Source organism: Sinocyclocheilus rhinocerous, unplaced genomic scaffold, assembly GCF_001515625.1.
Source record: "Sinocyclocheilus rhinocerous isolate Xijiao unplaced genomic scaffold, SAMN03320098_v1.1 scaffold1022, whole genome shotgun sequence".
In the NCBI taxonomy this organism is placed as follows: domain Eukaryota; kingdom Metazoa; phylum Chordata; class Actinopteri; order Cypriniformes; family Cyprinidae; genus Sinocyclocheilus; species Sinocyclocheilus rhinocerous.
Window position 1 is genome coordinate 429,960 of NW_015656677.1, and position 12,963 is coordinate 442,922.

The 12,963-nt window shown below is 39.9% G+C and overlaps 2 protein-coding genes across 2 annotated transcripts in view; one reads left to right on the forward strand and one right to left on the reverse strand.

The window, feature by feature from the left end:
- Positions 1–1,395, forward strand: part of polg (polymerase (DNA directed), gamma) — an 11,478-nt gene extending 10,083 nt beyond the window's left edge. Inside the window, exons 20-23 of the mRNA XM_016528575.1 lie at positions 359–481; positions 568–745; positions 929–1,137; positions 1,218–1,395. Coding sequence (XP_016384061.1) covers positions 359–481; positions 568–745; positions 929–1,137; positions 1,218–1,395 — 688 coding nt within the window. The remainder of the gene's footprint in view (positions 1–358; positions 482–567; positions 746–928; positions 1,138–1,217) is intronic.
- An 880-nt stretch (positions 1,396–2,275) lies between these two features.
- LOC107720752 (FA complementation group I) lies at positions 2,276–12,853 on the reverse strand. Its single transcript, XM_016528577.1, has 33 exons — positions 12,725–12,853; positions 11,960–12,075; positions 11,747–11,819; positions 11,504–11,634; positions 11,101–11,254; positions 10,741–10,798; positions 10,539–10,580; positions 10,344–10,467; positions 10,168–10,253; positions 9,943–10,075; positions 9,790–9,870; positions 9,462–9,598; positions 9,202–9,382; positions 9,034–9,121; positions 8,800–8,930; positions 8,644–8,714; positions 8,438–8,552; positions 8,226–8,348; positions 8,059–8,127; positions 7,867–7,968; positions 7,604–7,786; positions 6,853–6,974; positions 6,595–6,756; positions 6,123–6,302; positions 5,851–6,017; positions 5,681–5,760; positions 5,488–5,604; positions 5,352–5,403; positions 4,019–4,146; positions 3,033–3,098; positions 2,854–2,950; positions 2,508–2,692; positions 2,276–2,347 (listed from the first exon to the last, which is right to left on the reverse strand). The coding sequence occupies exons 2-33, from the start codon at positions 12,059–12,061 to the stop codon at positions 2,276–2,278; spliced, it is 3,612 nt and encodes a 1,203-aa protein (XP_016384063.1). The 5' UTR covers positions 12,062–12,075; positions 12,725–12,853.
- Positions 12,854–12,963: the final 110 nt, after the last annotated feature.

The window sequence follows — 12,963 nt, forward strand, 5'->3', positions numbered from 1 at the left end:
AATCACGATTAATCGTTTGACAGCACTAATAAAAATATATTAAGTTTTATTACATTAATTAAATTATTACAAACATTAAATTATAAAAAGTATTGAAAATATAAATAACACTAAATTATATGTTGTAATAAATTATTAAAAATATAAAAAGTTATTAAAAACAAGTTGTATTACAGAAGTGAATAATATATATTAAATATTTAAATTGATTAAATTATTAAAATATAAAAAGTTATTAAAATATTCATATTAAATGATATATTAATAGATTAAATTACATTTTATATTTTAAATATTATTTTAAAATATAAAAAAGTTAGTATTCATTGTTTTGCTTTAAATAATTGATTATGTGCAGATATCAGCTGTCTGAGGAAGGGGAATGGTTGGTAAAGAAGTTGAATGTGGAGGTGGAAAGAGCTGAGGATGGCAGCATCTCACTCCAGGATTTGCGTAAAATCTCCAAACTGGCAACTCAAAGGTCTGCTGACTACTGTAACACAAGCTGTTTTATGCTAGTCTGTGTTGGACAAATCTGCATGTCAAACTTGTGTTTAATGCTTGAAGTACCACCAGAGGGAGCAAGAGGAAGTGGAATCTCGCAGGGCAGCGTGTGTGGGCAGGCGGTACAGAATCAGAGATGTTCAATAAGCTGGAAAGTATCGCCCACTCTGAGGAACCAGCCACTCCAGTGCTTGGCTGCAGGATTTCCAGAGCTCTGGAACCTTCTGCTGTTCAGGATGAGGTGAGACAACACTATAGTTTGAAATAACTTGGATTGTAATTCATTATTTCAACAATCTTCTTGTAGCATTTATACCTCTGCAACCGATGTTTGTAACTGCATGAAATGACTTGCTGTACTGTTTGAGCTACAGGAAGACTAATTGAGCTAAACGGACTTAATGAGACTTCTGTTATGCTTTAGTTCATTACCAGCAGAGTAAACTGGGTGGTTCAGAGTTCAGCGGTGGACTATCTTCATCTAATGCTGGTGGCCATGCGGTGGCTGTTTGAGGAACACAACATTGACGGGCGCTTCTGCATCAGTATTCACGATGAGGTGCGTTATCTGGTGACGAGTGAAGATTGTTACAGAGCTGCACTGGCCCTGCAGATCACCAACCTGCTCACCAGGTGAAGGCCAAACTTTGACTCCTGTTATTTTTGGCATTTCCCTGTGAAGTCCATGCTTGAATATTTGTGTCCGTACTCAGGTGCATGTTCGCCTATAAACTGGGAATGATGGACTTGCCACAGTCAGTGGCTTTCTTCAGTGAGGTGGACATCGATAAGTGCTTACGGAAGGAGGTGACTATGGACTGCGTGACTCCATCCAACCCCACAGGAGTGGAGCGGAGATACGGGTTAAGACAAGGTCAGACTAAGCCTTAATTGTCACATTAAAGGAATGGTTTACCTAAAAATGAAAATTAGCTGAAAATGTACTCACCTCTGGCTATTCAAGATGTAGATGATTTTGTTTCTTAATCAGATTTGGAGAAATGTAGCATTCCATCACTTGCTCACCAATGGATCCTCTGCAGTGAATGGGTGCCGTCAGAATGAGAGTCCATGATAAAAACACAGGAATCAACAAGTAATCCACACGACTCCAGTCCATCAATTAATGTCTTGTGAAGTGGAAAGCTGTATGTATTTAACAAACAAATCCATCATTAATAAAATTTTTTTTTTTTACATCGAACTGTTCCTTATGGCTAAAATACGAGTCCTCGTTCCATACGTTGCTTTCTCCAGTGAAAACATTGTGTCATCTGAATCAGGAGAGACATTTACACCGTTTACAATTAAATAGTCCAAAACAGTTCATTGGTGGATTTTGATGTGAGGGGACAACACAGGATAGACTTTTTCACTGGAGGAAGTGTTATCATGGATTATGGACTCCTATTTTGGCCAGAAGTGATGGACAGTTTAAAGTTAAAACGCCTTCATGGATTTGTTTCTTACAAACACGCAGCTTTTTGCTGCACAAGCACTGATTACTTGTGGATTATTGTGATGTTTTTATCAGCTGTTCGGACTCTCTTTCTGACGGCACCCATTCACTGCAGAGGATCCATTGGTGAACAAGTGATGGAATGCTACATTTCTCCAAATCTGAAAGAAACACCTACATCTTGGATGACCTGAGAGTAAATGTTAAGATCATTTTCATTCTTGGTTGAATTATTCCTTTAAGGTTGGAATACACTGTGACTTTTGCCCAGATTTAGTTAGGAGAAACAGTAATTGCTTCAAGTCAAAATATTTAGAAAAATCTTACCAATTTCTCCAAACGTGCAGGTAGCTGGCCAGGTTGGGTCGCACACAGCTGAATATACTGCAAAATAAAAAATAAGTGTTTTTAACGACTTTAATTTTATGTGCAGCACTGTTTTTGTGTAAAGCTCTGAGCTGTAAAGATTCCCCAAACCATAACAGAGCAAACTGAAATGACGATTATAAATCACATTACTGTCATAAATCAGAAGGAGACTCACATATTTGGTAAGTGTAGTCAGGATGCTGTAGGTTCGACTGAGCTCTCTCATTAGTGTGTCTGTGCAGGGTCCCGTGGGCAGGGCGGTCTGAACCAGCTCGTGCAGAGCTGTTAGCAGTGTGCCTAACTGAATCGTGACAGCCTTCTCAATCGGGTCCTGCTGGCCCAGTGGCTGCTGGGTGTTTCCTAATGCAAAAACACACACAGGAAATTGCTATAATGCTTCTTTATCCTAGATCTGGGATGTCCAATCCTGGTCCTGGAAAGCCACAGTCTTAATTAAACACACCTGACCCAGCTAATCCGAAACTTCCAGGCAGGTGTGTTGGAGGTCTTTGGTGTGTTACCTGAAATTGTTCGGTCTGAGCTTATCTGGCCCTTGTTCTTGGCGATCAACCAGTCGACTTCATCCAACACCTTTCCAACTTGAGACAAGACTAGAAGCTGGAAAGAAAGAGAGGCAGATGTGCTCTAATAACAGGTATGAAGATTTAAAAACTTGTTTCTGAAGACTGTCCGTTCTTACCGTGGTGGATGCAGCTGTTTTCATGCTGATGATGGCAAAATGAGACTGTTTCTCCACCTCTACATCCTGCTCAGAAACAGAGATTATTCTAGTAGTGACATAAGATCAAATGTGACCTCGAACCACAAAACCAGTCATAAGTGGCACGTGTAAATTTGTAGCAATAGCCAACAATACATTATATGGGTCAAAATTACAAATTTTTCTTTTATCCCAAAAATCTTTAGGATATTAAGTACAGATCATATTCCATGAAGATATTTTGTAAATTTCCTACCGTAATTATATCAAAACGTAATTTTTGATTAGTAATATGCATTGCTAAGAACTTCATTTGGACAACTTTAAAGGCGATTTTCTCAATATTTAGATTTTTTTGCACCCTAAGATTTCAGATTTTCAAATAGTTGTATCTTCTCAACTAGGGTTGGGCGATGTCTACCAAATTGGCATCGGACGATGTCAACAGTGAAACATCGTGATGAACGATGACATCGGGGGGCGGGGTGGGGTTAAGGGTGTGCCCGAAGTGTGAAACAAATAATGCGTTCTACGGAGCCACTAAAAGGTTAGCCGCTTGCTAGCAGTAGCCTGTTGCATTACAGTACATGAAAGTTCACTTACCACATACACAGTGTAAGGAGAAATGTCTGATAGGACAATGGCGAATGATTTGGAGATCCTGAGCACGGATCACGGGGGGGGTGATCACGATGTCAGCTTAACATCATGATGTCTGTCAGGCATCGTATTACTGATGGCATCGTTTTATCGGCCCAACCCTAATCTCAACCACATATTATCCTATCCTAACAAACCATACATCAATAGAAAGCTTATTTCTTAATATATAAATCTCAATTCAAAAAAATTGGCCCTTATGACTGGTTTTGTGGTCCATGGTCACAAATGTAAAGTCCTCCAGTACTTTCAATTTTCAAAATAGGCTCATTTTGCTGCTTTGAGAAGATCAGAGGTCACAGTACCTGATCGATGTCTCCCAGCTGGCTGTGTATGTCCTGGCACATCTCCCAGAGCAGAGACACTGGGCTTTTATACAGGACATGCAGGTTGAACAGCAGTGACAGCAAGCCCTTAGTGAGAGAGATGTCCTCTAAAAGAGAGAATATCTTCATAAGAAACCAGTGAAAGTAGGGTTGGGATTAGGGCTGCCCCCTAATAGTCGACTAATCGTTAGTCGACCAGAAGAGGCTTGTAATAAAATGTTATTAGTCTCAGAAAAAGAAAAAAAAATCCACAGACGAAGTCACGCAGTCCGTGACGGACAGATCGTTAACGGCTGGTCTATGGTAATACAGTACATCGGGCAGGACATCCAAACGCTTGTCTATCATTCATCGACCTCAAATGTGGCTTATCATCTGAAATATGTAAGTATTAGCAACTTTACATGGCCGCTCAATCTAATGTTAACCTAGAGAAATGTGCACTATAGTGTCTGCAGAGTGTGGAAGCTAGTAGCGCGCTCACTGCAAGGCAGATCACTAGCATCACTTGCTCTTAAAATACTCATACTCGTCAGTTTTGGTCATACAGATAAGAGTAATACATCTTTCAAATCTGTAAAGACTCTTCGTTTATTTGTGTGCACTTACAATAACAAAACGCGCTTTTGTAAAATAATGAAAGCAAACATAATGCGCTTTCTGCCGTCTCTGTCTCTGTGAACTTGAACGAGAAAATCAGTGAATATCTTTGCCTTACAGACATTAAAAATATATCGAGAGTGAAATGTCTACTTTCAAATGAACCAATTCAAATGGAAAACAAATAGCCTATTCTCAGATTAATCCGTAAGAAACATGCATACAGGCGCGTCCACTACTGCGGAGATGACGAGTTCATCTCTTAATCCGAAAACAAAGAAAGCACTAGTTTATCAAATTATTAAAATGTTAATGCATGTCTCCTTACTGTTTTTCCCTGACAAACTCATAATCATTACTTCTGCGGTGCGCTGTGGCAAGCTTTATGAGTGTACTTGAGCGCATATTAGGCTATGTAGGCAATTAAAGGCTCATTATAATGATTTCAATGGTTTATTAATAAACGTGCGATTAGTCGACTAATGCTTCAAATGAACGACTACTAGTCGACCAGAAAAATCCTTTTAGTCGAGGGCAGCCCTAGTTGGGATATAAAATTATGCAGCATTGTGAATATTGTAATGATTTTTTTATTTGATCATATTTCCTAAAGACTGCACTATTGCCGCAATGCTGCATTTCAATGGTTTGAAAGCCTCTCAGCAGCCTCTAATAAATGTTTCATCTTTGTATCTGGACATGAATCACTTACCGAAGTTGGTTTCCTTACAAATTTTCACAGTCCAGGTGATCATTTGCACAAACTGCACAAAAAAAACAACAACAAAAGCCACATTGAGATTCCTGACAGCTAATACTGAAAAAGCATGGGTGTTTTGAAGACCTACCTGCTGAGAGGAAGGATTGAGATGCCGTGAGAGTACGCTGAGGATGCTGACCAATAACTGAGCTTCTTTACTGTTGAACTCCTCCTCTCCCCCACTGAGCTGGTTCATCAGCGCTCGCTGTACAGAGAAGAAAATGTACAATATTTGCCAGTGTGTTTTGGACAGATGGGCTGATTGAAAATGAAGCTGGTACCTGAAATTGGCGGATGTAGAAAGCTGTTTGCTCTGTCAGATCAGACCCTTCAGCCTCTGTCTCTCCTTCCCCGGAAACATCTTTAAGACCATTTTTTTTTTGTTGTTGTTAAAACGCCATAAACATTCATAAGTATTATGAAGAAGTGACAGGAGTATTAAGAGGCCCACCGAGAGATGACAGGAAGTTGCTCATGCGTGTCGGGTATCGCTGTAGCACAGTGGTGAAGACTCGCAGTAGACCCTCCAGACATAGTAAGGACACACTCTGACCTTTCTCCTTCTTCCCAGCATCCTCCACGGTCGACGGCACGTTAGTGTAGCGCCACATTAGCACACTGCATGCAGGGAAAGGCATGCATGAGGTTAATAATTGCAGCTTCGTTCAGGCACTGAACCCCTGTGTGTAATGAAATACACTGCTCAGTAACATAAGCCTTGACCTGGTGATGTCACAGAGGTGGCGGAAGGTTTTATCAGGGTTCTGTCCCTCCGGCCCGTCTGTGTGTCCCGTCTCCTCCAGCTGCTGGATCTTCTGCAGAGCCACACTCACAGAGTAGCGCAGGAAGTCTCCGCTTGAACGCAACACAGACAGGCTCTCCTCACGGCTCTGAGTGCTGTCTCTAAAAAAATTAAGAAATACATAATTTTTCATAGTGATAATAATACAATTTGGATTGATAATTTATTGAACGTTTTATTAAAATTTTTTAAAATTATTTATCACTGGTCAAAAGTTTGGAATAATTACACTTTTTTTAAAGGCTGCATTTATTTGCTCAAAAATACAATATAAAAGTGATATTGTGATATATTACAATTTCAAATGACTTTTTCTATTTTAATATATTTTAAAATGTAATTTATTCATGTGACGGCAAAACGAAATCATGTAGTTACACGCTCAAACGGTACCTGAAAAGAGCAGTGAGCAGTGTGGAGATGAAGCCTAGGGACAGCAGGCTGCGAGAGGTTTTGCTGGACATGGGGCGTCCTTTCCCTGCCCGTTCCTTTAGGATCTCAGACACCTTATGATAGCGCTTGAACAGCTCCAGAACGTCCTCAAAATGGTTCTTACTGCTCAGCATGTGCAACACAGAATATGTTAAACACATCTAGCACATCATTTAAGATGTAAAAGTAATCAGAAACAACACTTTCACAAACACACACTTGTAATTGGCAGTGATGAAGTTGTATTCCATGAGAACCTCATTCAGTCCCATCACCAGCACAGCATAGATACTGTTCTTCACTCCAACACTGGAACTTGTTGAAAATTCGGCACACTTATCCTAAGACACATTAAATGAGACATGAAAAATGTAGTATTGTTAGTCACAGCATCCCCATTTTGACCAAATGTACAATACTGTTCCAAGGGCCAGATTTACTAAATGGCAAATTAGCGTTAGAGCGTAATTCCATAAAAGTGCAGATGGGAGGGGAAAATTCTGCATGTGATTTACTGACAATGCACACATTAAAGGACACAACGCAGCCAGATCATTTTCATAATGACCAGCGCAATCTACCAAGAGCAGTGCAAATTACCGACCTGCTTTAAGACATGCTTTTTCTGGGCGTTAAATAATGGCGCAAATACCAGTAATTTGACAAGCGCAAACATTAGTAAATCGTGTTGCGTGATTCATTTCAATACTCTCCTCCCATAAATTTTGCGTCTGAAAGGGAAACTCCTGAAAAAGCATATTCAATAAGGTCAAGTGCAAAAATAACTGTGTCCACACCTTTTCAGGGCTAATTCTTCACTGCGCGTCTTTAGTAAATCCTGACGGTACTTTTTTAACGCCAAAAGACAGTTAGTAAATTAGATTAATAAATCTGGCCCCAAGAATTTTAAACAGGTTTTCTGACATTTTTATTCCAAGAAAAACCAGCAAAGGTGGGAATTACAACGCACCAACTCAAAATCCTCCAGTTCGCTTTTAATCATGCGCTTCGTTATGCTTTTCAATATAGCGTGCAGTTCACGTTGGACTCCACCCTCCTCATCTTCGTCATCATCATCATCGCTCACATTGCCACCTGACTGTATGTTCTGATTCCACAGCAGGCAGTGAACCGTGCAGCACAGCAAGTGAGCCTGGAGAAACCTACATTAGCTGAAAATTCTTATGTGATCAAGTGCATCATATCAGTGTGATTGAGGCATCGCATCAGTACCAGAGGCTCCTGGATGAAGACCTGATCTCCATGTGCGCTGATACACGACTCCAGCTTCAGAGGCGGAAGCAGATCTTGCTCTGGTTCAAAGTATCGCTTTAACTGGTAAACACAAATCATGAATGGATCAGTACTGTCAGTTAGTCAGAGCAGGAAGGCATAAGAGCTCAATTTAGTATGATATACACGCACTTGTGACAGGAGGGTCTGCATGATGGAACTCGCCAGCTGAGAGTTACGACGAAGGACATCATGGAAACCCTTTCAAATCAAATGCATCACATTCTCAGTACAGTGCAGATGGATCACTGAAACAGCTGTATTGTTTCACTCCTGTAGGGGAAGTGAGAGGGTCAGACCTCATAAAGCATGAGCCGCACATCAGCCTGCTGGTTAAGGCAGCGGCGTAGACTGCTCAGGATCTCCAGACAGAAGGCTTCATTAGCGGCAGTGTTATAGCGCGAGTGGACGTCCGCCTGGACCTGGACAAGTCAGAATCATAATCACAATAACACAAGAGTATGTAATGAAAACTGCATTGCACATATGTCTGCAGATGTTTATTGTTCACCTGGCTGGATGTAATGGCCTGACTGGCCTGGCTGGAAGCCAAACTCCCCAGAATACGAAAGTTCTTCAGTAGCAACAGGAAGCCTGCCACTGCTGACTTCCTGCCATCTAAATTACTTCAGAGAAAGGATAAGATTTATTGGGACTTAGTCATCACTTGACACAGAGGAAAATACATTTGAATGCATGGACCGTTTCTTGCTATACCTGGAGAACATGGCCTTCCGGAGGACCAGGATGAGGGCATCCTTCATAGACATGCTCACTTTGAGCAGAGGCTGAGCAGAGGAAATGTTAAACATATCACACACTTGATCATGTGACAGCAGCTCATACTTAATATCATGTGGGTTGAGATGTTACCTGCACAGCTTTGAGGAGACCCTGAACAGTGCTGAGGGGCAAGTAGGAGAGCTGATCAAATGTTTCTGTAACCTTAGAGGAAGATTCCAAGAGGATCATGGGAGCAGACATCACAATGCTGGAAAGAAGGTCTGTGGAAGCGATGTAGTGTAGAAGATCAGATCAAAATACAGAAATGAATGAAACTTCTATGACTAAGCTTGAATAAATATCAGCAAAAAGACGACTTCTGACCAATGAAATGGGTGACAGGTGAGGCCGTTTTAGTCACCAGTCGGTTCAAGACTTGTTCTAGAATCTCCCCTCTGATTGGTTCATGCATCTGTACAAAAAGAAAACACAAAGAGTTGGCTTCTTTAAGTAATACAACTGGAAGAACATCGATTGACCACTATACTATACCTTGAAGCTCTCAAGGAGAACTTGTCCACCAAGTCGACACGCTAGCTGGTTTGGCGTTTTAGCCGTGCTTGACGTTCCTTCTGTGACCTTCCCAAATGCTCCGGCTTTAGGCCCAAATGAATCCATAAGTATAAACCCCAGTTGCACCAGACCTTGAGTGACATGATCCCAGCCAAACACGCTGCAAATAAACATTGAACAAATTGAACAAATCTACACAATAAATTAAGGAACTCAAAATCACTGCAGTTTAACCAGACCTGTTTTTGACAGTGTCTAAAATCATGTTGGAGATGCTGTTACACTGAGGCAGCAGTTCCTGCAGAAACTTTGAGCTGTGCTGAATCTGATCATCCTTGAAGTTCTTAGTGATGGCGCCCTTCAGGAACTCAAATACCTGAGCATTATGGGTAATTTTAAGAGTGGCACAAAGGTTTGAGACGGTAAAACCACTGGTTTTAGGCTATCACGGGCACATTTTAAAGAATTTGAAACACTCAATGTTTAAATGCACATATGATACGTAAAAATGCTGTCCTGATAGACAGCTTACTAGGTTTTAAGAGGAATAATGAAACAGAGACATACCTGCTCTTCGTACCGTTGTATGCGAGCCACAGAGAGCAGCAAAGCAATACTGAAGGGACACAACGGATCACTGTGGGCCATCTACAAAAGAAGACCAACAGCTAGCACACAGATACTCAAAGAAAAAGTTATGTGAAACAGACAGACATTCACCTTAAGGTTTTTTAAAAATTCCCTGCCGAGCTCATGGTCAAGACGAATGGCAAAGACAATGTGGAGGATGACGGTTCCTTCTACGTGACGCAGCTGATCCTGTGGTATGGTCTGCACCTCCACATCTTCACTCCTAATACAGATACATATATAAAAATTATCTAGGTCTCTTTATTTTACATGCCAAGTCAAATGAAAAACGAATCGAGCAAGTGTCCTACTCACTCTCCATTCCTCTGCTCCTCTTTCTGAAGTTGGTCTTGCTTCTTGAAGTAACTGATGATTCCCTCTAGAACCAACTTCTTACAGCCCTATTGATTAAAAAAAAAAAAAAAGAATCTGACCATATACACATGGTGCACTTTTAAAGTACTTTTAAAACTTATGATCTATAAACTGACCTTGGCAGACAGCAGCAGCAGCTGATAGATCAGAGGTGGAATCTCCTGAAGCTCCAACTTGAGGAACATCCGTAGAATCTTCTCAATCAAAAACTGAAGCTCCTCAGCAGATAACGGAACATCCCTAACACAAAATATACAGTTTTCTTCGTGTTCAAGACAAAAGTGGATAACTAGCCAGTAAATATGTCATACCTGAACATGGTTGTAAGGTGTATTACACACTGTGGATCCCATCTGCATGAATTGGAGATATGTTAGTTCAAGGCAGAAGACTGACTACCTTTTGTGTTCTGAACTGGTATTACTTGGACAGCAATGTCACACTTCTTGATTTTTGTCTTTATGGATTACTAATTGAAAACCAATATTAAAGCACTTAAAATTGAGATTTTACCTGCTAGAGCAAAGACTGTTGATCAGCTGTTTCTTGTATTCATCTCCACTTAGCTCACCTGAAGTAAAAAAGTAAACTTGTATGTATGCTACTATTAAATACAATTAAATAAAAATCAATAAGAAACCAAGCAAACAAACCAGTCTTCAATCAGAAATCATTCTGATATGCTGATTTGGAAAATTCTAGTCAAAAAGGCTTTAAAAAAGTTACAGGTTTTTTATCTCTACGCCAGAAGTCTTTAACCCAGATTTACTCAGTTAACATTACTTTTTGAAAAGATAAAATTTTTGCTGTTTTACTCTATAGAGCGATTTCCTTTTTAACAGAACAGTTTGGGCTTAGCAAATAGCAACTTACCTTTCCCATAAGCCAATGCTTCTGTAGCGGCAAGAGCTGTTAGAATTGTAGGGAAAAGTTCCAGGGATCTCCCACTATTCATCTCACCTACTTTGATGGCATCCACATATAGAGACGCTAACGTGGCTAATGCGTGACCAGGTAGACTGTGTGTCTATGGCACAGAAGAAAAGCATATTACAAAGGTACAGTATTAATACCAAGTTCAACTCGTCCAAATCAGGTTTTTGGACTTGAACCAAAGATTCATTAACTACAAATAATAAACCATTTAGAAAACACACTTAATTACAGGTTCAGTCCTCCAGATCAACCCATGTGGGATTCGAACCTACTGGTTACCAGCCAAGATGATAACCAGTGCATTGCTATTAATTTGTGTACGGTATGGTAAGCAACTCACCTCTAACATCAGAAGTCCAATGATATCTGATGCCACTTCCGTCTGCAGGTCTCCAGATTCACACAGTGGAATACAGTGCTTGTACACAAGCAGTCTGCGGTTAGCGCCATGCGAAACACTTACCGGTGAACCTAACATCACAAACACAAAAACACAGTTTGATGTTCAGCTCTGCTTGATGAGGCAGCACAGAGTTAGTACAGATGAAACACACACAAATTAAATAGAATTAAAACATGCTACCTTTAAATATGGCTTTGATCAGGATGCCTGTGTCCTTTCCTTTCAGAGCACTATTAGTAAGCATGGTTGTGAGCTTTAGAAAGACACAAAAAGCACATTTAAAAGTGCATATATTTGCATATAATTTAAAAATGCTACCTTGTACATGACATTTCAGACTATTTGCATCAACTGCAGCCTCATTACATATCAGTACACACATTAAACACAAACCTGATCATCAGACAGCAAAGCAAGATGCTTTTGTAGCTCATCTACACCATCACTCTCCGATAATGATAGGATTTTATCCACCGTAACCTTCATATTAGACATCTACGTACACTGACCTGTGAATATACATCATCATTAGCAAGACATAATTTCAAAGGAGCTCGCGACGTCCAAAACTGAGAATTTGTCATTTCTGTTTTATAGTGCTTTTTGCTCTTTTTTGGAGCTTGACAGTAATGGTCACAATATTTGTCACTGTATTTCTGCATTTAACTGTAAATACCACTGTATTTCTCCAAACATTATTCAGAAATTTCTATTTTTGTGTTCCACTACAACATATTAGCCTATAGGTATAGAACAATATGAGGGTGATTAAGTTGGGGGTGACAGAAATTTCATTCATAATTACTGTCTGCTTACTATATTTGACAGCTCAGGGATGTTATAACCAATATACAAATATTATTAAATAACCATTTATAATGTGAAAACAGACTCAAAGAACAGTCACTTATGAAGCAACACATGCACTAATTATATATGCATACATGTTCATTATTTACGTAATTACTAAATGTGAAACATTAAAATATGTAACAGACTAATTTGTTAAAATACTAAGATCTACTGATATTCGATTCATACTGAAACAAACAAACCAGAACAACTGTAGCAGCAACTGTCAGATTCGCATAAGACATGACATATTGAAATATGAAAGCGTTAAATGTGTAGTCTGCCTTTACAATACCAAACACTTGCCTGTTTAGTGAATTTTATGTAGGAGTTGTTTATAAATGTTCCTTTTCAGAAGAACTGTTGAAATCTCTTGCCTTTTTTAGTCGGTAACCCGCGTTAGCTAGCTTGTTTAATAACAACCGAAACTCCCGCCAGTGTGTCCATGAAACGCTTCCTATTGCGTCATGTCGCGCCTGTACATTTGATTGGCCAGTGTGGGCGGGGTTAGCGGTTCAGTCTTTTTTATTTTATTTATTTTTAAC